The sequence below is a fragment of the Crocuta crocuta genome, unplaced genomic scaffold (assembly GCF_008692635.1).
Source record: "Crocuta crocuta isolate KB4526 unplaced genomic scaffold, BGI_CrCroc_1.0 scaffold93, whole genome shotgun sequence".
NCBI lineage: Eukaryota > Metazoa > Chordata > Mammalia > Carnivora > Hyaenidae > Crocuta > Crocuta crocuta.
Genome location: NW_027529641.1, coordinates 4,668,096 through 4,691,791, shown reverse-complemented (window position 1 = coordinate 4,691,791; position 23,696 = coordinate 4,668,096). Strand labels below are relative to the sequence as shown.

General features: G+C 51.0%; 1 protein-coding gene across 1 annotated transcript in view; it reads left to right on the top strand.

Moving 5' to 3' along the window:
* The window catches only part of IGF1R (insulin like growth factor 1 receptor), a 244,071-nt gene that overhangs the window by 181,758 nt on the left and 38,617 nt on the right, over positions 1 to 23,696 (top strand). Inside the window, exons 5-10 of the mRNA XM_077762414.1 lie at positions 638 to 782; positions 9,684 to 9,898; positions 12,693 to 12,819; positions 14,556 to 14,794; positions 17,123 to 17,290; positions 17,447 to 17,651. Coding sequence (XP_077618540.1) covers positions 638 to 782; positions 9,684 to 9,898; positions 12,693 to 12,819; positions 14,556 to 14,794; positions 17,123 to 17,290; positions 17,447 to 17,651 — 1,099 coding nt within the window. The remainder of the gene's footprint in view (positions 1 to 637; positions 783 to 9,683; positions 9,899 to 12,692; positions 12,820 to 14,555; positions 14,795 to 17,122; positions 17,291 to 17,446; positions 17,652 to 23,696) is intronic.

Here is a 23,696-nt window from a genome sequence, read left to right as displayed (position 1 = left end):
CACTATACAAACACTCAGAAAAAAAATCATATGCGTGTATGATAAAAAACACTCAGAAAAACTATATGTGCATGATAAAAACACTTCGAAGCACAGAAACGAATTTTTAAACATCACCCGCAGATAACCATCATTAACATTTTGGTGTGTTTTCTTCCAGTCTTAGTAAGATGCACTCTTTAAATATAGATCCATGTATCTTAGGAACTAGAAAGGCAGCAAAGGCAGCTCCTAATGAGACCGAGAAAACGTTGTTTATTTAGTCATGCCCTTGTCTAGATTCAGCGCTGTCTGTTGACAGAGCATATTCAAAGGCATTCCCTAGATTTGTCAGCCTTCGCTAATTGGCAGTCTGGTATTTATGATTTTACACTCTGTTAATCAGCCCAGGAGCTAAGGTACCCAGCCTTCTAGAGAGTCTCCCTCCCCTGCCTCTGTGGGGCCCTGTCCCGGGCGAGGTGGTTGAAAGTCAAGCCCGTGGAAGTCCATCTTGTGATGGGCATGGCAGGTTCCTGCGTGGCCTCAGTGGCGCCGACACCTGCCAAGGAATCATCCTCCAAACACGTTTGTGGGAGGCCAAGCGTGTCACCCTCACGCCCCGTGAGCGCTCACTGACACGGCCCCCCTCTTCGTGCAGATAACATTGCCTCGGAGCTGGAGAACTTCATGGGGCTCATCGAGGTGGTGACAGGCTACGTGAAGATCCGCCATTCCCACGCCTTGGTCTCCTTGTCCTTCCTAAAAAACCTTCGCCAGATCTTAGGAGAGGAGCAGCTGGAGGGGTAAGTGCTCCGAGGTTCACGAGCTGATGTCCTCCCACTGCAAAAGAGTAGCGTGCTTTTAAGACTCTGCGTTACTACGGTGAGAGCTCTTTCTGGTTACGAGGAAGAGAGGAGGAAGCAGAGGTAACGCGGGTTCTTGGCTGCCTGCGCGACGGCCCACCTCCTCCTCCTCGGGTGCGGCTGCACCAACTCGCGACTCTTGGTCCTTGGGATGTTGCTATTTTGGAAAAGTGGGTCGTGACTTGTCGATCCAGGGCTGTGTGTCGCCAAGACAGGGTGCTGGTGGGGACCCTCTGTTGAGAGCATTAGGAACAGGGCTAAGTTGCTTAACCCTCTGTGAGGTCATCACTTGCATGCCTCTTGCCCACCTCAGGATGCTGTGCACACTATGGGAAACCGTTGCATCTTTTAAAATACATTCGACCCTTGGTTTGAACAACGTGGTTTGGATCACATGGGCCCCCTTGTACCCACATGGATAAATACAGTGCAGTACTGTAAATGTTATTTTCCTCATAGTTTTTTAAATAATATCTTTCCCAGCTGACTTTAGTGTAAGAGTACAGTATATGATACATATACTGTATGAAATATGTGTTCATTGTTGATCGTAAGACTTCTGGTCAACAGTAGACTATTACTAGATAAGCATGGGGGATGTCAAAAACTACGTGTGCTCTGGTGGCCATGCAGAGGGACAGCACCCTAACCCCCGTGTTCAAGAGGTACACTGTATATTGGAACGGAACCGATCTGCAGGAGTCTGAATAGTTCATTGTGTTATACAGAAACCATGATTCACAAAATTGTTTTATTGCTTACCCTGTAGGATTTACACTACTGGTAGAATTTTTGCCTTTCTGCAGAAATATGCTTTGTGATCGGGGTTTTTAAACTGGCTGGAGGCTTTTCACTACCAGGTAAACCAGAGCTGCTCCAGTTTCTTTCTAGAAGTTAGCCTGCATGCACCTCTGTGTATATACCTTTCTCTTCATACTCCCTTTCAGTGCAACTCTTGCCCAGCTTTAAGCTTTGCAATAAAAGGAGACCTCCATTAAGGAGGGAATTCCTTCCAAAGAGAATTTGAAGAAATCATTTAGGAAAGAAAGAGGTGGGAAGGTCATGGGAAAGGTTGTCCTTGCTGATTTATCTGCCCCGACTGGATAAAGTTACCCCATAAGGGTTCCTCTACAGCCTCCCTGCTTTTCTCAGACTCACTCTTGGTCAGTCTTAAATTCTTAAAATTCCACCATCTGATACAGCTAAAGAGAGAGGCCAGCTCTTCATTCCATCCTGGAAAAGCACTGTCCTCCCCACTGGGAACACTGATTTTCTAGGGGAAAAAAAACCCAACAACCTTCTTTTCTCCCCGCACATCCAAGTCTGGTGCTGCTGTGTGGAGTGGCAGTGTCCCAAGTCACTTATACAGCAAGCTGGGGCCCAGCCATTTCGAAGGGCCGCTATTGTTTGTCATACGAATTCTTAGAGTGAATTTTAGCACAACTCTTTTTCTCTCCAGGTAGGTTTGTGTTTCTGGGATCCCTTATGTTGGTAAGCACTTTTCCTTTGGCAGATTGGTATCAGCATCTTTTCCTGCTGCTTAAGGATACACATCCNGAGAGACATAGAGGGGGAAGCTGGGAGGAGAGTTTAATTTTTTGAGGAGTGATTATATGAGGGGATTACCTTTCGGGCGTGTGTTCACAGAAAAGTATGACGCCCTTAAATGCAGCTGAGAACTAAGACTGGTTTGTATTTGCAGGGATATATAGAATGCATTTCTCACTGTCTGAAAATTATATAAACCCTGAAGTCCCAGTAGGGGTTCTTTAAAGGAAGCCTGTCATTGCTCAGGTGTTCGGGACTCCTCCAGGCTCTGGGACGCTTCTGGCCCCTGCCCTGCTGTTAACGTTTTAGATGACAAGGGAGGGCAAACGGAGCCTCGGGTTTTCACACCCCACTGCTGACCAGTGGCCCTTGCAGCTTTGAGGGGGCTGGGCCTCCAGCCTTTAATTCTGATGTGCTGCTTCTTGGAGGCTGACTAAAATAGAGAGAGAGAGAGAGAGAGAGAGAATCTTAAGCAGGCTCCATGCTCAGCACAGAGCCCAATGCAGGGCTCAATCCCCTGGGATCATGACCTGAGCCAAAAATCAAGAGTTGGGCACTTAACGGAAAGAGCCACCCAGGAGCCCCTTGGAGGCTCTCTCTTTAGCTGGGTGCTTGAGACTCTTGCCTGTCTTGGTGGGGGTTGGATTCTCTCACCTGCCTTCCTCACCCATGACCAAAAGAGATATAGGTCACTCTCACTTGTGATGAACACCCCTACAGTTCTTTGCATCAGGTGTGACCACTAGCCACAACTCAGTTACTTATTTTGGATCCTGAAACTTAAGAAGAGCGTTAGTTCCAGCCCTTCACCGGCTCTCCCCACCCCCTGCAAGGAAGGGAGAGTCAGAGAGAGGCAGAGAAGAAAGGAATATGATAAAAATAAATACTAACCACGGTGCGGAAGCAGAACTTGCAAGGTACTCCCAGGGAAAGGAAAGGAATGTGCCATGGGTATGAAAAAGAGGCAGATAATCTGATTAAGAAGATCCCGGGGCTTTCAAGAAGGGGTGGCATTTGATGTGGGCCTTGAAGTGTTTCCAGAAACACTCAGAAAGCAGAGGGTGAAGAGGGCAGTTGAGGATAGGGCAGCAACAGCTAAGGCAGCGCGAGCCGGGGCATCCTGGGACCTGTTTGGCGAATAATGCTGGAGAGGTAGGTGGTATTAGCATTACGTAAGGTGTTATGCACCCGGGTGTGGAGGTTATAATTTAGGTGAGCGATGGAATGCATTCAAGGCTTTCGAGCCTGAGAAGTGTTAGCAGAGCTGCCTGGACAGTTCATTTCTGTGCGCCTTTGGCTTAAGCCAAGGTGACTTTTAGCCCAGTGCTTTCCAAACTTTGCAACACATTCGAATCCTCTTGGGCAGGGGCAGGTTTAAAAAATCCCAAGAATAACCCAAGTGGCACCCAGTTCTGTCAGGATGTTCAGGGGAAGGATCCCGGCACCGGTGATTTTCTCAAGAATCCGAGGCGATTTCACTGTGTACCCCAGATTGGATGTCACTGCTATGTCCTGCTGTTTCTCCTTCTCAGAGTGTGGCTCCTCAGAGCACTGTGCCTTTTTTCCTAAATATTTTCTTGTCACACTGCTGCCTTGACGTATTATTTTTCTTGAACTCCTGTAGACGATAAGAACATTAATAAGTGGCTCCATTTGGCTCAATGGGATTGGAAGTTCCATAGCATTTTGTTTGGATGGAGGGCCAACACATCCATAGTGCAGGGACCCTTGGTACCTGACGACCTTGGCTTTCAGCCTGGAACTGAGATCTACCTCCAAGTCCTCCGAGCAGCCCAGACCACCGAGTCAAGGGCAGAACATGAAATTCCAGCATTTTACCTGGAGTGGAGCTCTAGTCTGTGTTCCGAACGAGTTGATTTTGTAATCTGATTTCCAGGATGGCCAAAGATGTAGGCAGAATCACATCCAGGCAGGCATCAGGGCACTTGGTGGCTGGAAGAACGGGGCCTGGACAGCATGAGGCAGTCATCAGTCTGTCCACAAGAACTCAGACCTCCAGGTTTCCTTGTGGACGTCGCTCAGGCTGCGTAATGTAATGTGTTTCTAGAGTCATAACCTTAGATGTCCAGAAAATCAAGGTTTTTCTGCTACTTAAGAGGGAAATGGGTCTTGTAATACGCACGTATAAGATTTCTAGAAAATTTCTAATTTTTAAGCCCTTGAATAGAAAACAGAGTATTACTGTTATCTGGACAATTCCTTCGTTTGGACCCCATATTTTCTTATGGCATCAGACAAATGAGGAGTTAGACTTTCAGATTCTTTGGTGGCTCCAAAGATTGTTGCTCTGAAAAGCTTAGAAGCAGACACAGGTAGGGGGGATAGAAGAATTGAAAACCTCAGGTGCCTTTAGGCGTCTCCATGCTCACAATCCTACCACTTGACTTTGCAAAACTTGGTTGCTTCGTTCCGCCTTCCTGCAACTCTCAGATTAGGCTGCAACAGGGCTGTGGGGACTTTTAAAAATAAAGACTCAACCATGTGACTCAGCAGTTCCAGGCTCTACCCAGTATCTTCCCAAGAGAAATGAAAACATGCCCACACAGGACCTGAATGTGAATGTTCCTAACAAGATTATTCATGATAGCCCACCTCCCCCCCCTCCCGCCCAAATAATCCACTGGAAACAACCCACACGTCCATCAACAGATGAACGGATTAACTGAATGTGGCACAATGGAATGCTATTCAACAATAATATAACAACCTGGGTGAACCTCAGAAACATTGAGCTAAGTGGGAAAAAAGCCAGACACAAAAGGCTGCACATTATGTGATTCCATTAGTTTCTACAAAAAGCAAAAGTGTGGAGACAGCAAGCAGATTGGCGAAGGCTGGGGGTAGGAGCAGAGACTGACCAGCATCGGCAGGGAGGGAACCTTGACATGGTGGAAATTTTCCGAAACTGCGTAGTGGTGATTATAGGACAGCTGTATAAACCTGCCGAAGCTCATGGCACTGAACACATTCAGTGGGCACGATATTTGTACGTAAATCCCACCTCGGTAAAGCTATTTAGAAAACACTCAAAGAGGAAGCGTGTTCTGAGTTTCTGTGTGGTGCCTGGTGGCCCTTGAATACAAATTCCCGCCCTTGCAGAGCCCCCACGGTTGGTGTAAATAATGGGATTGGGGGGGTGGGGATTGGATGTGGTGTAAAGCAGCATCTGTGAAAAGGCCAAATCCTGTATCTGCTGCAGATTGCCAGGATGCTGAAGATAGTCCCTTGTGCTGGGTTCTGATGCCCTCTAGAGACAGCCTGGTTTCTCGGAGAAATGAAAGGGAATGATCAGTTGTGTGTTTGCAGATTTTTTTCCCCCAATTTGTCAGTAAGAACTGAAAGACAGGGAGGAATAGCCCTTCCTTATCCCCATAGCTTGGCCTCCTAGCCCTCAATCCCCTTTGTCCCCGCCTGAGAGAAGCCAAATAAGGACATTGCCTTGAGTTGTTGCTTAGGAAGTGGTGACGACCCCCAGACCCCGATGTTTGGATTCTCCAATGCAGTGCTCCAGACGCTGACCCTGGGGCTGTCTTCTGTGCACCGTGCAGATTCCCCGCACTTTCGCTTCCCTTTGCTTCCACATCCTTCCTGCCCTTCATCAGAGTAGGTGGGGAGGTGGTCGTTGTTGGTAACTCAAGTAAGACAGCCCCAACACTGGAGCCATAAATAAAACACCTGAGTGTCCAGTATGTACTAGGCATTTAGAATATCAATACAGGTAGGGGTGCCTGGGTGGCTCAGTCGATAAAATATCTCACTTCAGCTCAGGTCATGATCTCACAGTTCATGAGTTCAAACCCCATGTTGGGCTCTATGCTGACAGGTTGGAGCCTGGAACCTGCTTTGGATTCTGTGTCTCCCTCTCTTCCTGCTCCTCCCCTGCTCATGTGCGCCCTCTCCCTCTCTCTCCCTCTCTCTCCCTCTCTCTCTCTCAAAATAAACAGTACAATAAAAAAGAATATCAATACAGATAATAAAGACATATACTCAAGGAAACGACCGACTGCTTCCTACACACCTGAATTGCTCTACATTTTGTCAAATGGGGCCCCCCCAAGTACAGAGACAAACATCTTTTGCCACAGAAGGAAGGCTGGGAGTCAGGATCTCAATATCGATAAAACCCGGGCATCTGTGTGTGAGCTACAGAAAAAATAAACAACTTAATTTTTTTTTCTATATTCTATGAATGTAAAGGCACAGTAAGCTTAGAAATAATTAGGAAATCACGTTTACTGAGTAATTGACTTATATAACCATTTCCTCTAGGAAACAGTGAAAGTGTGTGTGTGTGTGTGTGTGTGTGTGTAAATGTGCAGACAAGTCTCTGCCTTTTACCATCTCTTAATTGTCACCTAATCATGGGAGGGGAATGTGGGGCGGAGCCAGGCCCCACCTGGGGTTGGAGAAAGGAGCACTATTGACAGACAGCTCCTGAACGGCTTGGCTATTATTTTGACGAGGGTTTTATTTTTACTTTTTCTGTCGCTCACACAGGCTCCATAACGCCTGGGTTTTATTGATATTGGTATCCTGGCCCCAGGCCTTCGCAGTGTTGTAAAAAAATGTTTGTGTTTACAGTAAAAAGATAATCTTGCTTTTCAAAGTGATTAATCACATACACAGACTTGCAGTGTGCCTGCCACTCATTTGTCAAATTCCTGATTTATAATTCATGCTCCCTCCCATGGGGAGAAGCATGTTTTGTTCAGAAGGTATTTTCAGTGCCTTTCTGTTCCCTGCCAGTGAAATCCGTTTACTAAAAAGAAGCCTCACCCCAAGTTGAGACAGGAGCTTGACCTGGTTAATTGGCCTGCACTCCCGGCCCAGAGGTTTCTGCACCAACCAGATCTTGTCCCATGGGGCCAGCTTCGGAACCTGGGAGCAGCCAGACCCACTGGGGTTTGGTATCAGCACTACAGAGTGTCATTCGGAGCAGGAAATAAACCGTAGGCAAGAATGGGAGAATAGAAGGCATCTGTTTCCACCTGCAGACTCCCTCCCCCGCCCCCCCCATCGGTTGTATGCACAGACCACCCCACTTTCTAGCAGCATCAGCTGCAGCCTGGCAGTGAGGGAAAGGGGGCGTGGGTGGCCACTGGCCTGAGGGATGGGCCTTCTGACCTTGCCATGTCCCAGCACCCCCCGCCTATACACCTGGCCTTGCGTTGCATATCCTGATCTCGGTTCATTTGAACGTCTCCTGTTCCTTTTCCAGTGGATATATGGGTTAGGGAGTGAGCTCTTCCCAAAAGGAAAATGTTACCGCGAATTTTGACCACCTGCTTTGGTGGCCGTGAATGTGTTGGGGGCCCTCAGGGTGGGTCCATGAGGAGCCTGGCTTGGTTGGAGAGGTGCCACCTTTGGACTTCTTAGCCCACTCGACCCTGTGTGGGCAGGCCTCCCACCGCCACCCCCCTGCACGTGTGTGTGGACGGACGGCGCCCAGGGTTGGCGGAGGGGCTGGGCTCGGGCCATGGGGCAGATTCCGTCTCAGTTCAGTGACTCCTCCCGGGCGTGAGGGTCTTGGACTCCTAAGACCAACCCGGAGCTCAGATGTTCATACCCCTTTTTTTCCTGTGTGTTCATACCCTCCTCGTCCTATGAGTGAGCCAGACCAACGGCTACAGGAAGTTCTGAGTGAACTGCCTGCGGCTGCGTGGTTCACTCACGGCATCTGTAGTCCTGAACCTTTGTCTCCGAACTGCCTTGCAAATTCCCACGAATCCATCACGAGTCTGCTCAGCAGCGTGTCAACCATAACTTTGGCTTTCCTAATGAATGACCCTCGGGCTGGGGACTGATGAGGTGGGTGGGGACCCCGGTCTGAGTGGACATGAGGGACCTCACCAGGTGCAGAGAGCTGCCCCCGGACACAGCCTTCAGGACACAGGAGGGCTTTGCACTTCGGTCTGGTTCTCTTGGCCCTGGAAAAGGGGCTGGATCCTTTCTTCCATGCGGTTTGTGTATTGGATCCTCAGGCGGATCTTAGAAATGGCTCACAGTGCGGCGCCAATTCCTAGACTCCGTTTTGTGTAAAGTGCTCGAGAGAGCCCCAGAAAGAGCCTGAGGCTGGGGACCAGAAGGGGAAGAAGACAGGCTCAAGGTCCATGTGGAGCTGACCTTTTCATCCTAGAGGACTTGGATGGGCAGAATGGCCCCACCTACCCGGTTTCCCTGGGGCCCCAGAGAGAGGGGCGTATTGGCGTGGATCTTTCTTCAGACCCCTAAGCCGTAGCGGTCTGCTCCCCCACCTCCCAGAGCACGGATTTCTCTCCGGACAGCCAGAGAGAGCTGCTGCTAATTCTGGCTGCCCTCCCGTGTTCCCTTCAATCAGCAGGTGGAGCTGCTGCTTCTGTGTCCACCCAGATCACCCTTGGTCAGCTCCGGACCCCCAGCCCCTTGTCGGGACCCAGCCCCTGTTAGACTAGTGCTGCTGCTGCAGGTGCGACCCTGGCACCCACAGGGGTCAGCACCACCGAGGTGCAGGGTGCAGATTAGCAATGCAGAGTCTTGGCCCGCATGGACCTACTGATGAGAAACTCAGAGTGGAACCCAGCACTTGGAACACAAGCCTTGTGCACACTAGCCTTGTGTTGGGAGACGGAGTCTCTGTTGCCTGGGTGGTGTGGCCCAGGGGGACCGCCCTTGGCGGAGGCTGTTTCTTTCTCCCCACCTTCTCCAGGGCTGGTGGTGAGGCTTTTCAGGATGGGGTGAATCTGGAGGAGGGAGCAGGTGGACCCGGGGCTGGTCCACCACCGAGTCTGGCTCCCTGTCCCCATTCTGCCTCCTGCCCCGTCAGACACCGCTGATGGCACAGATGGGATTTAACCCCCAAGGATAATGGCAGACTTTCTGCAGCAAATATGTAAGCTGTTCCGGTTGAGTGGCCGAGCGTGTCTGTTCTCCCATGGACTGACTTCAAGTGCATTATACATACTCTGCTCTGAGAGAAATACCCAAAGGCATTTCTGTGGAATGATTCCAGCAACACCCTCTGGTGCGCGAAGCATCATTTTGTCAGTAATCGAGGTCCTGAAATTAATTCGTGTCTTCCCGATTTCAGTGTGCTGTCCTGGATCAGATTGTTGCTGTTGTGAACAGTCACCATCCACACTTCCACGCCATTAATGACTAAATCTCTCATTGGCAAAGGCAGCGTGTTCGGGAGCCCCGTGTGGCGGAGGGCCTGGGCGGCGCGGCCGGGGGCGGGGGGGCGGGGGGGACACTGGGCAAGGGCAGGAGCGCTCACGGCAGTTTCTGTGCCTCCAGGAACTACTCTTTCTATGTCCTCGACAACCAGAACCTGCAGCAGCTCTGGGACTGGGGCCACCGCAACCTGACCATCAAATCTGGGAAGATGTACTTCGCTTTCAATCCCAAGTTGTGCGTCTCCGAAATTTACCGCATGGAGGAAGTGACTGGGACGAAGGGGCGCCAGAGCAAAGGGGACATCAATACCAGGAACAACGGAGAGCGAGCCTCCTGTGAGTGGGCCCTCCTCTCCCGGTCTAGAACAGCGGCTCCGTTTGTGGCTGACTCCTCATTTCACTTGCGGGTGGGGGGCCATGAGGCCGCCTTAACCAGCACTTTGCTCACACGTGTGTATGTTTTGAGCCGGTAGTGGGGCAGATTCATGACACGTTCGTGTTAATGCATCTCCCTTAGCATCTAGATGAGTGCACTGTGCATTTATACATAGGTTCCTACTCAGATTTTCCAGAAGTGGTCATGGAGTGCAGAGTTAAATGTCTGCATATCATATATTAATATGTATGTGTGTGTATACACACATGCGCGCGTGCGAGTGAGGGAGAGAAAGAGAGGGGGGAGGGTGGGGAAAGAGAGAGAATCCTAAGCAGGCTCCATGTTCAGTGCAGAGCCCAACATGGGGCTGCCGATCCCAGGACCCTGGGATCATGACCTGAGTTGAAATCAAGAGTTGGAAGCTCAATTCACTAAGCCACCAGGTACCCTAAGCTAGATGTCTTCTAATGCACAGGCCTACAGTTAGATAATTTGTCTAGATTATTTGTCTACAGTTAGATTATTTGTCACAGAGGAGCTGGTCGTCTCCAGGGAGCGAGCTCAGCTCTGTCTCCTACGGTGCAGGGGAAGCCTGAGGGCAGAGGGGGTTCAGCCACAAGCCCCGTGCATGGCCCCTGGGTTCTCTGTCTCCCACTTGGCCTCATCCTCACTCGCACCCCAATGCAAAAATGATAGAGCCAGCCTACCTCCCTGAATTGATACTGCTTTTTGAAATTTAGGAGAGTGTAGTTATAACCTTGAAATGGTTACATGCCTTTTACTTTAGGGTCCCGTATCTGAGCTGTAACAGTACATTTCTCGGCTAACTGTGTATATAAAGCTGCTTTTAAAAACGTTGTGGTTCTGTTTGTCTGGATAGGGTTATAGAAGTAAATTGCCTTTCCGTCCTCAGCTTTATTTTTTTTTTTTATTTTTTTTAAATGGTTTATTTATCTCTAGGAGAGAGAGAGAGAGACAGCATGAGCAGGGGAGGGTCAGAGAGAGAGGGAATCACAGACTCTGAAACAGGCTCCAGGCTCTGAGCTGGCTGTCAGCACAGAGCCCGACGCGGGGCTCGAACCCACGAACCGCGAGATCATGACCTAAGCGAAAGTCGGACGCTTAACCGACTAAGCCACCCAGGCGCCCCCGTCCTCAGCTTTAAATAAGGGAAGGGTATTAGGAAAAAAATAGAGTGATTTATATGATCAAAGAAGATGTGCGCACACGCACACGTGCACACACGGCACATGCAGATTCGAGAAACCATTGGGATCTGACTAAGTAGTTTGCTGGTGTCTGGACACTCAGACTGCCCAGGAGAAGCTTTTGGAGGGAAGGCGCCTGATGCAAAGCTGGACGGCGTGCTTGCACCTTCTCCGTGACGTGCCCATCCAGCCCCTGCCGGGCTCCCTGTTCGAACCATCTCAGGGCAGCTGTGTCTGAGCGTTTGCAAAGTGTGTCCTCCTCCGGCTCAGCCAGTCGGCCCTATCAGATTGTGACTACAGTAGCCATTTCTTTTCCTTCGAAAACAAAATCATGTTTTTCTCTTTAAATAACCCTTGCTTGGTGGGAATGTCAGCTGGTGCAGCCCCTCTGGAAAACAGTGTGGAGGTTCCTCGAAAAATTCACAGTAGAACTCCCCTATGACCCAGCAATAGCACTGCTAGGAATTTACCCAAGGGATACAGGAGTGCTGATGCATAGGGGCACATGTACTCCAATGTTCATAGTACTCTTAACAATAACCAAATCATGGAAAGAACTTAAGTGTCTNGAGGACACTTGTGGGGATGAGCACTGGGTGTTATATGGAAACCAACTTGACAATAAACTATTTTTTTTAAAGTTTAAAAAAATAATAAATAACACTTGAGCAGGAACTACGTTTCTCTAATCTCACATCAGCACATTTCGCCCCACTGACTTCTTAGTATTAACCACCTTCAGCCTCCGCTTTCCCTCCTGAGTGTGCGTTGGGATTCAGGCAGACAGAGGTGGGAAAGGACAGTCCATAGGAGACGAGGCTCCCGAGGGGAGGCAGCCAGCAGCTCTTCCCGGGTCCCCGTGGTCCTTTGAATCTGGGTGGAGGAACAAAATGGGGGCTCTGGGCAGGGGTGCCCGCTCTGCCTCCCCAGCAATGTCCCACAGAGCTAGGGGAGTTGGCCAGGTGACACTGTTCTTGTCAGTGCTTACTTCATTTCCAGGGGTGTGTCACCCCCAGCTAGAGCCTTCAAGAAGCTTCTATGTCCTTCCAGGCCAATACCGCGTTTAGAGTGAGGGAGGTGCCCCGCTGTGGCACACCGGGTTCGTTAGCTGGTGTCTGCTGTTTGTGTAGGAGCAGGCAGAGCCCCCTAACACTGCAGAGCGGGTCCCCCCATCGCAGAAGATTCTGCCCAGCTTTTGGGGCTCACGGTCCTGGCCCCCTCGGCGGCCCGCACCTTAGGGCTCAGCACAAAGGGCAGGTGCCTGGAGCCGTCAAGCAGCCCTTCCCTGTCGGGTTTGGACTCGCAGGACTGGCCCAGCGCAGCTGAGTGTGCTAAATCAGAGGACCAGGCGCGTCACAGCTGCACGTGGGAACACGTTTGGGTCCTTAGCAGAGCCAGGAGGGCCACCGAGAAGTCCAAAAGGGGCCTGTTAACATGCACAGCCAGCCTCGGAGAAGAGGGAGACCGGGCGGGCAGGTGGCTTGTCAGACACGCAGAGGGAAAGGACGCCCATCTCTGTCACTCACAGCTGTACCTTTCGCCCCAGGTGAAAGTGATGTCCTGCACTTCACCTCTACGACCACGGGGAAGAACCGCATCATCATAACCTGGCACCGGTACCGGCCCCCGGACTACCGGGACCTCATCAGCTTCACCGTCTACTACAAGGAGGCGTGAGTCTCTGCGCCCGGTGACATGNCTCCTCCCGCCCCACCCCCGCCGCTGTCACATGGCATCCAGACAGCCCCTACACTGCGGTGTCCGCTTGGGGCCTTCCGTTCTCCAGTGGGTAATTAGAGGGGTTTGAATATAAAACAGCTCTGAAGAGCAAAGCGTGTTTTTTAGGGACTTACATTTGTCCGAACATCTGTGAAGTGGGGTAGAGGATGTGCCCACTAAGCCACAACCCAGGAGCGCCCGCACCCTGCAGCATACACCCCCCCCCCCGAGGGGACCCCTGGGCTGCTCTGGCCTCTTATTCCCATCCCTCTGTGCATGGGCCCTTCCCAAGGCACCATCCTCTGCTCTAGGTGACGAGGCCTGTGAACTAGGGAAGGAGAAGGGAGAGAGACCAACCTCCGTGTTTTGAACCTTTCATGATTTCTCCCAGGATCCGGGGGGGCTTTGTGCTTTCAGGTGACACTGACCTGCTGCAGCAGCCATGACTTTCTCCTCTAGATGGCGGCTTCTGCGGGTCTTCCTCTTCCTTTCTTTGCCTCCTATTCCAAGTGGTTCCCCCAGTCTGCCCAGTCACCCTCTGGCCCAGCTCCCACTGTGATGCCATCAGGTCTCTTTCCCTAGGGACGGGCCTCCCCGGAGCTGAAACCAGGGCCACCAAGGGCAGTGTCCGGTCCCCTTTCCCCCTGCCGCCGGGGCCAGAGCCTGGGAAGGGTCATAGCAGTGGAAAAAGCAGGTCTCAGGATCATTACACATTTGGCTTGTTTACATATGGGGGCCAGTCACGGTCTCCCATTGTGACCACAGGGAGGGGTGTGTGAATAAGGTCCTTTCGCAGTCACAACTGTTTGTGAGCAATTCAATTCTGGAAGCTCTGTTTGAGATGCTGTTTTTCTGTAGCGAAAGTCCTTTTTCTCCAAAAGTTATTCTTCATCAGTAGCTGATGTTTGTGTTAAATGACTACACTTGTTTTTTCTTAGTGGTGAAAAATGCCACAATTGGGAGAGAGAAAAATAGCATTTGCATATATTCTTTTTTTTTTAATGTTTATATTTTTGAGACAGAGTATGAGTGGGAGAAGGTCAGAGAGAGAGGGAGATACTGAATCCGAAGCAGGCTCCAGGCTCTGAGCTGTCAGCACAGAGACCACCATGGGGCTCGAACCCACGAACTGTGAGATCATGACCTGAGCCGAAGTCAGACGCTTAACCGACCGAGCCCCCCAGGCACCCCAACGTTTGCACGTATCCTTAAGGAGCAGTGTCTGCAACCCCAGTAATAACTAGAACTTACACAGTTTTCTAGTGCATTTGTAACCCCAGTGAAACCTGGGGCCACTTGCTTACTCTTCTTCTTCCATAAAAATCCAGTTGATTATTTGTTTTATTTAGAATTCCCATTACAGGGGCACCTGGGTGGCTCAGTCGGTTAAGCATCCGACTTCGGCTCAGGTCATGATCTCATGGTTTGTGGGTTCGAGCCCCACATTGGGCTCTGTGCTGACAGCTACCTTGGAGCCTGGAACCTGTTTCAGATTCTGTATCTCCCTCTCTCTTTGACCCTCCCCTGCTCATGCTGTCTCTCTCTCTCTCAGAAATAAATTAAACATTAAAAAAAAATTTAGAATTCCCATTACAGAAAGAGTGACATGCTCAACCCCCAGGGAAGGCTTCTGAGCGCCTTGATGGCGGGACCGAAACCTTTTCTCTGAGTGTCCTCCATTGTCTTTCAGACCTTTTAAAAACGTCACAGAGTATGATGGCCAGGATGCCTGTGGCTCCAACAGCTGGAACATGGTGGACGTGGACCTCCCTCCCAACAAGGACGCCGAGCCTGGCATTCTGCTGCAGGGTCTGAAGCCCTGGACGCAGTATGCTGTCTACGTCAAGGCAGTGACCCTCACCATGGTAGAGAATGACCACATCCGCGGGGCCAAGAGTGAAATCTTGTACATTCGCACCAATGCTTCAGGTATCCGCGTACCACCCCTGCCGCGTGTCTGTGCCTTTCTTAGTGATAGATGATGCTGTGTCCCATGCTCTTCCCGGTCCCCATACCCTGGCCTCTTCTGGGCCATTTTCAGGATTCGGTAGCAACTTCCATCATCCGCCTGCCCTGCGCCGGCGAGCCCAGGTCTTCCAAGGTGCTGGCTTCATTCTTTTGGGGGACCCAGCCAGGATCCAACCGCCTGTACCCTGCCCTTCTTGTTTATTTCCCCCCTTTTTTTTAAAGTTTATTTCTTAGAGAGAGAGCAGGGGCAGGGCAGAGAGAAAGAGAGAGAATCCTATGCAGGCTCCGCCCTGTCAGTGCAGAGCCCGACACAGAGCTCGAACCCACAAACCACAGGATCATGACCTGAGCCGAAGTCAGGAGTCAGACGTTCAACTGACTGAACCACCCCGGCGCCCCCTTCTTGTTTATTTGCATGGTGGAGGCTCCATGCTGATTTGGTGTTCCAGTCAGTACCTTCACATGGCTCGTTGGTTTTCTGTCTTTATTCTCCAGTTCCAAGGAGATAGACAGAATTTGGAAAACATCCGACAGAGTATGTTGGGAACATTCCAAGTAGTCACCGGTGAAAACGTTCCTCTTTTCTTTATCTTCATCCTCCTCAACCATCTCATTTCTCAACTCCAGGATCTGGAAGTAATACAAGCAAATGTTTGCGCATATTAGCCAAGTATCTAAAAACCGGCTTCAAAGGAGAAAAATGCACATCATTTCTAAAGACAGTGATAAATATTCTTGGATGGGAGCTGTTTTTTTAAAACCCCCCATAAGGTAGCACAAAACACGCTGAAATGGCAGAGAGGGTGAGGGAAAAGCATTGATGGGGAAAACCTTCAGCTCAGGCATTGCCTGCTCCTCCTTCCCTCCCCTGCTCTGTCTCGAGGGTCCCATAAGTGGCTTCAATCATGTCTCAGACCCTGAAGTGTTTAGAGAGAGAAATCTGGCACTGGCTTCTGATCCTGGGTGTGGGGTGGTGTGGAGAGTGATTCAAAGGCAAAACAAGTTATTCTTCCTAAGGTTTGGAAGTAATGTATCACAGACGGCTCAAGAAAAATAAGCATCTTTCCTTATCATGACAAAGTCTTAAGAAGCCTCTTCTCTTCCCCCAAAGATGGAAAACAGCGCCACACAGATTGAGCCAGTCCCCTATACTTTGGCCCCAGTCCTTACACGCGATAGGGACAGGAAAATTTGGTCCTCTGCTTCTGCTTTTTTGTGACACTTACCATTGAAACATCTGGGGTCAGCTGTTTATTCTTGAAACACCTGATTTTGGGAACCTGAAAATGGCTAAGCATTCGGTGGTTACATCTTTCCTGAAAAAGCTGGCATTAGTCACAACTTTTCCCCAAAGCATCATTCTGGACAGGTGTTTAGAACCTTGTGTACCATGTTACTGACCTTGAAGTACCCTTAAGCTCTTTGCCCCTTTGAGATTTCGAAGCAGCTTGGATGACCGTGTTGTGTAAGTGATTTACCTTAGAGAGTTCTCTTGCACTTGGGAAACTCCACAAAAATCAGTGTTTTCTTGTGAACCCAAGGAAAGTAAGATTTCAGTGGTCCTAGGATGCATTTGCCCTTTATGCACAAGGCAGCTCTGGGTTGGGGTTGGGGTTGGGGTTTGGGAGGCAATTGTAAGTAAAGCCTTACCAGATTATTGTGCTTTGCCTATAAATCGATGCTCTTTGGCTGGTAACAGTCCAGTGCTTGCAGTCAGAGCTCTGTGTGTATTTGAGTTTGCAAACTGCCTCTCCTAGGCCTGTCTCGGTCATTCCCCTGAAGTGTGACTATGGAATTGAGAGGCGCGCGGGTCCTTTCCTCCATGCTTCCTACCCACCGCGTGCACACACACGCTCCAGCCGTTTTCTACTTCCTCTCTCATTTTGGCATCTTGCCATTTTTATCAGAGCTCCAGAACCTCAGATGACATGTAAGTCAGACTGTTTCACCTCCTCCTAAAACTGCCGCGGTGCCACGGTTTGGAGGTTGGCTGCTGCAATCCATGAGAAAAACCCAGTGCTTGAATGAGATTCGAAGTCCCCCACCGTAACCCTGGTGTCACCCCCACAACCGTTTTTTCCATGTGCAGCTCGGCCGTGTTTGTTTGCACACAGAGGACCCGAGGATAGAGACCGCAAAGAGAAGCGGTGACATTTAAGTTCATGCGATTTCAAAACACGGTTCCGTTGTCATCTCGCGTGTCCGCACTCAGCGCCCTCTCCTTCTCCGGGCCACCCCCTTCTTGTTGGTTTGCAGCGAGTACCTGACAGCCTTTGTCCCTCTTTCCAGTTCCTTCCATTCCCCTGGATGTTCTTTCGGCATCGAACTCTTCTTCTCAGCTCATCGTGAAGTGGAACCCGCCGTCGCTGCCCAATGGCAACCTAAGTTACTACATCGTGAGGTGGCAGCGGCAGCCTCAGGACAGCTACCTTTACCGGCACAACTACTGCTCCAAAGGTGAGGGCGGAAGGTGGGGGGACCCGCAGCCGCGCCCCCGCCATCTGAATGGCCCAACGAAGCCAGCCCCGTTCTCCATTAAAGGCGCTGGCAGCCACCGGCGTCTGGGACTTGGCTTTCATTTCCGCTCTTGTTGGCCTTCTGTCTCCCGAGCAGACAAAATCCCCATCAGGAAGTATGCCGATGGCACCATTGACATCGAGGAGGTGACCGAGAACCCCAAGACTGAAGTGTGCGGCGGAGAGAAGGGGCCTTGCTGCGCCTGCCCCAAAACCGAGGCCGAGAAGCAGGCCGAGAAGGAGGAGGCTGAGTACCGCAAAGTCTTCGAGAACTTCCTGCACAACTCCATCTTTGTGCCCAGGTACCAGCGTCGTTTGAAATGTGCCCAGGCTGGCGCTGCCCAGGCGGGTTCTGTTGCTCTCTCTCCGGCGGGGTGGCTTGCGGGTCGGTGGCCTCACGGGGGATCCCTGGAGCCATCGGTGGCAGGGGAGGGGGGCAACAGAACAAGGGATCCGTTGGGTGAGTGGGGTGCCGGTGGGAGCCAGGTGGCCCCAAAAGGAAGGGAGCTGAGGGCTTGTTCTGCTTCGGGCCGCTCGCGCGTTGATGCTGCTGCCTCAGCCACACGGCCTCCCGCGGGAGGCAGGCGGGCTCTCTGGGCAGCGGCAGGGAAGAGCACTGTGCAAGGCGGAGGGTGAGAGCCCCTCTCGCCCATCCCGCTTCCCCCTGCTGCCACTCACAGCCTGGCCAAGGAGGAGTGAATCGGGAGGGAGAAAACCAGAGTGAGCTTCGAAAGGGGTCCAACTTCATGGGGGCGCCTGGGTGGCTCAGTCGGTTGAGTATCCGACTCTTGGCTTGGGCTCAGGTCATGGATCCCCAGGTTGTGGGATCAAGCCCCACATTGGGCTCCACGCTGAGAGGGGAGCCTGCTTGGGATTCTCTCTCTCCCCCCCCCTCTGCCCTTCTCTCCTGCTTGCTTACTCTCTCTCTAACACAAATAAAATGAAAAAAGGAAGGGAGGGAGGCAGGGAGGAAGGAAGGAAGGAAGGAAAGGGGCCCAACTTGAGAGCACAGCCAAGTGCCACAGGCGTCCCTGCCACGCAGGCGTGAGAAGCCGTGGAGGACGACCTTTTGAGGTAGAGCAGCCCCGGTCCCCACAAGTCTGCCTGCTCTCCTCCTCCCGTCTCTGTTTTGGCCAAATGAGGACAGAAGCAGGGGAAGGTAAATGTGCAGCGCAGCACTGTTCACACTAGCTGAAGCCAGGAATAACCCACATGTCCATCCGTGGGTGAGTAGATAAGCAAAATGTGGTCCTCGCAACGGAATGTTATTCTGCCGTCAAAAGGAATGAGATTCTGATGAGGGGTGCAACTTGGATGAACCTTGGAAACATTATGCTAAGTGAGGGGTGCCTGGGGGGCTCAGTCGGTTAGGCGATCGACTCTGAATTCAGCTCAGGTCACAGTCTCATGGTTGTGAGATGGAGCCCCATGCCGGGCTCTGCTCTGAACTACAAGTGTAGCCTGCTTGGGATTCTCCCTCTCTCTCTGCTCCTCCCCTGCTCATAGTGCTTCTCTGTCTCTCTCTAGGTATGTAAATAAACATTAAAAAAAAAAAAACACATTATGATAAGTGAAAGAAGTCAGACCCAAAAGGAGAGCTACCACAGGACTCCACCCATAGGAAGTATCTACATAGGCAAATTCGTGGTGACATAAAGTGCATTCGGGGTTTCCAGGGGCTGGGGCGGGGGGGAGTTAGCCATTCATGGGTATGAGAGCTTCTGTTTGAGGTAATGAAAAACTCTGGAAGCAGTGGTTGTACAACGTCACAAACGCAATCAGTGCCACTGCATCGTACACTTAATTTTTTTTTTCATGGCCAGATTTCATTCTTTCTCATTGCCATGTAGTATTCCATCGTATAGATAAACCACATCTTCTTGATCCATTCGTCCATGCATCTTCTTGATCCATGCATCATACACTTAAAAATAGCTATTTAAATTTGGGGGCACCCTGGGTGGCTCAGTCGATTAAGTGCCGGACTTCAGCTCAGGTGGTTCACGAGTTCAAGCCCCACATCTGGCTCTCTGCGATCAGCACTGAGCCTGCTTAGGATCCTCTGTCCCTCTCTCTCTCTTTCAACCATAAACAGATAAACATTAAAAAATGGCTAAAATGGCAAATTTTGGGGGTGTTTTTTATTTAAAATTTTTATTTTGCCATACTAAAAAGTAGTTTAAAAAACTGAAGGGGAGTCCAGCAGCGTAGCCCCGCGATGTCTGAGAAAGAGATGGAAACAGAGTAGGGGTCCTTGTCTCCCTTTCTCTCCTGAAAGATTATAGTGTAGGAGCACCTGAGTGGCTCAGTCAGTCGAGCGTTCAACTTTGGCTCAAGCCGTGATCTTGCAGTTTGTGAGTTCAAGCGTTGCATTGGGATCTTGCTGTCAGTGCAGAGCCTGCTTTGCATCCTCTCCCTCAGTCTCTGCCTCTGCCCCACTCATCTCTCTCTCTCTCTCTCCCTCCCTCCTCTCTCTTCTCCTTCTCCTCCCTATCTCCCCTCTCTCTTTCAAAAATAAATGAACATTAAAAAAAATTGTTTAAAGATTAGAATGTGGACTTTGCCTCCTGCCTGAAATGTGGGCAGAGGGCCCGGATTCAGACCAGGCTGCACCTGTGAGCTGCGGGTCCCCGTAGTGCCCCAGCCTCCAGCCCGCAGCCCCGCGACCTTGAAGATCACTGTTGCTCCTGCCCTGGACCCCGAGAGGCCCCGGAAGCCCGTGGCTTCTGTTCAGGCAATAATTCCTTTGCTCTTAAAGCCTTACTTAGGTTGTAACAACGGCAAAGTTGCTTTTAAAGTGATTTTCTCTGTCAAGTGACCTTCCTCATATTTGTGTCATAGTCAAAGATAGCCATCGTACTTTGAAAAATCATGAAAATATGAAATAAAGGCCTCTTATAGTTGCAGGCATCCTTTCTTTTCAGAACGAAGCCCTTCGTCGCTTAGCGGCTTTCTGCCCCTGCTGTGCTCTCTAGGAGAGGCAAGGGCCTGAGGGCCACTGTGGGTCCTCTTGACCTGCCCAGCTGGATGCATCTCCTCTGTGCTTGGTAGGTTAGAGGGTTGGGGTTCAAGTGCTCGTGCACGTTGTCCGTGTGGCATGCGTGGTTCCAAGAATAAGAACGTTTGAGGAGCTCAAAGATGAGAAACTCGAATCCTGCCTTAGCAACTTCTCCAGCAGCCTAATTCAGTGACGGTCCATTTGGGAGCTGGCCCTCTCTTTCCACACACCAGGGCTCCTTGCCCTGGTTGGCACCGCTTCTCAACACGGGCCGTCTCCCCCAGGCCAGCAGAGGCTCAGCCCTCCGCGTTCCTTCCGGTGCACACAGAAGCGGCTGAATTGAGAGTGTCCCAGGCAGGCTGGCCGGGAGTCCTCTGTTTATTCTCCAGCAGAAGCCGTCGGCTACATTGCTGTCTTGTCCCACCGACCTGCCAGAAGTTCAGGTTATAAGTCCAGACTTCGGGAAAGTTCTGCTGAAGGGNCCCATCGGATGTGGCACACAGGATCGGGCAACGTGAAGGCAGAGCTGTGGTTGACACAGATACGGTTAATGCACTGTGTTCATGTTGTTGAATTCAAAGTAAGTTTCCCCCGTGTCGGACTCCTCCTGATGCATGCGTGCGCCCTGACATTCTGTCTCCGAAGACAAGTCTGACCTGCTCTTCTGTCTTTTCATAGGGGAAATATAAATACCATATTTGCCCCTGGGAAGCAGCCCCATTTTGTAAGAACTTCATTTTTTTTAAATGCCTTCTACCAAGGGCATAAATATGATATCCACACAATTTGCAACAGAATTCAGGTAGAAGGAAGAGTCTGTGTGGCAGAATGACTGTATCATCCAGGAAGGTTTTCTGTTTTACAACTAAATTATCCAAAGATAATTTTATTTCTTTTAATTCATTCTAAGAACAATCTACTGGGGGGAGGAGCTAAAACCATTCAAGTCAGATTTAGTGTGTTACCTGTTGTCCAATGTGTCCCATATGGTTTGAAATAGAATGGACACTAGAGCTTGTAAATTCCTTTCTAGAGTCAGTATTTGGTGGTCAGTGCCTTTTGTTGACCACCGCCTTCATTTTTTTTTTTAAGTTAATTAATTTATTTTGAGAGAGAGGGAGCATGAGCAGGGGAAGGGCAGAGAGGAGAGACAGGATCCCAAGCAGGCTCCGTGCCATCACCGCAGAGCCTGACTTGGGGCTCGAACCCATGAACTGTGAGATCACGACCTGAGCCGAAATCAGAGTCGGATGCTTAACCGACTAAGCCACCCAGGTGCCCCTGCCTTCATTTTTTTAAATCACATAGTTGGGCTTCAGTAACCGAAATGTTGGCAGATGTTGAAGAGCGAAAGGTTTTCCAGTGGAGTAGGTTGCGTGATGGAGTGGGAGTGGTTTGCAAAGCTGACAGCGAGGCTGTGCGTCACACCATTTGGAAATGTGGCTGTTTACAAAGATTCATGGGCGCGCCATTCTTGCTTCCACACCTTGTCTTCCTGATAATGTCCTGTGGGGCCTTCCTCCCCCAGCCCCTAACTTAGTGCCACTAGTAACAGCTGTTACGGTCTCCAAAAGTGTGGTGTTTAGAAATAAACTTGACTGAACTTGATGATGTGATCCCAGGTAAATGGGGATGGGCTATGGGAGTGGTTTGGGCCCAGGATTCTATGGCTGGGGATTAAGCCCAGGCAACTTCTTACGGATGTAGGTGGGTGTTGTGTTGGTTTTCTGTGTTGTGTTGGTTTTGAGGAGAATGTAGGACATTCATTCTGGTGGATGTCATAAAAGGTCTCTCTAGCCATTAATGTCATTTCTTATGTCCTCCTTGTCCAAAGAGGTTGGCTGGTGTGCAGGTTGTGAGCATGGGAAATTATCCGCCTCATTTCCTGATCTTTCCTCCCCCCAGTATCGGGAAAGTAAACACACGGGGACCATTAGTACATGGCCTGACCCTGCTGTTCTTTGCCTGGTGGAAGGAGCCCATGTGGGTTGAACGGTTCATGTTCTGGGTGGGGCCTATTAGGTCACTGCACATGAGTGGTGATGGTGTTTTTTGCAGGGGTGTCCATGAGCCAGGCAGACGGGGGAGCCAGAGGCCCTTTCCTCAAGGCCCCTGCTTTTCCTTTCCGCGTTATTCACTTTGCGGCAAATAAGGACCCACAGGAAGGCTGCTGAGTGTCAGCTATCGACCACGAGTGGCTTCCCAGGCACTCTGTCTCCCTGTGGGACTTCCGCTTTCTCCCCTGCGGGAGCGCTGATGAGCATTCCTGTGCTCTGTTCCTTCTCCTTGCCTTGGCCTCTTAGTTTTCTTTCCAGGATGAGATTTGTTCTGTTTCCTCCCCACTCCTTGCCCGTGCACAGGGTAAGTGATGGCTGCTGACAGCCTCAGCATGGAACGGACAGCACCCTCTTCCCCACCATTTCCGGCGGCTGACCTGAGGGCGGCTGGTTCTTGTCTGGGTGTTTCCTCTCGTGTTCTGTTGCTGTTGGTTCCTATTAATGCCAGGAGCTTGTTCTTAAGGTTTCCTGGGAGAGGAGCACCTGGGTGGCTCAGTCAGTTAAGTGTCCCAGTTCAACTCAGGTCACGATCTCGCGGTTCATGAGTTCGATCCCTGTGTCAGGCTCCGTGCTGACAGCTCAGAGCCTGGAGCCTGCTTCAGATTCTGGGTCTCCCTTTCTCTCTGCCCCTACCCCCCCCTCAAAAATATTAAGGTTTCTTGGGAGAGCCCAAAACCATTTTTTTCATACCACCCCCAACAGCAGCTATTGGAAGGGTTCCCCCACCTCCAGCTGCTTGCACTGCTCACCTGCCCTTTTGGGTGCAGACATTCTTCTCTTTCCATTTGTCTTCCGCTGTCCTGTTGCCTGTGAGCATGGCGGCGAGCCCACCCCTGTCAACAGCAGGGCCTTGGAGAGGCTACAGGGAGTCACTGCTGAGAGGGAGGCGGGGCCAGGCTGGAAAGACCTCCAGGAGTGTGAGAAGTACAGACACTAGGGTCTCAGAGGAAGAGGGGTTCGGCGGGAGCCCCAGAGGGAAGGGTACGGGGGGGGTCAAAGCAAGGGCTCGCTGCCTGGTATCTTTGTTTCCACATTCAAGGGGGCCAGCGAAGCACCACCACAAGTCTTTGACCCCCCCACACCCATCCCTCTGTGGCCTGCACCACACCTCACCTCACCCCCTAATAAATCCTAGTGTGGCCAGCACGTCGGTCGCCGTTAATGCTCAGCTGTAAGGTCTGTGGACGGGGGAGCCCAGGCATCGTGAGGAAACAGCCAGGCTGCTGCAGAGCCTGGAGCTGCTGAGACCTTTGTCTGTCTCTAGATACAGTCGGGCCGTCACTCCAGGTGCC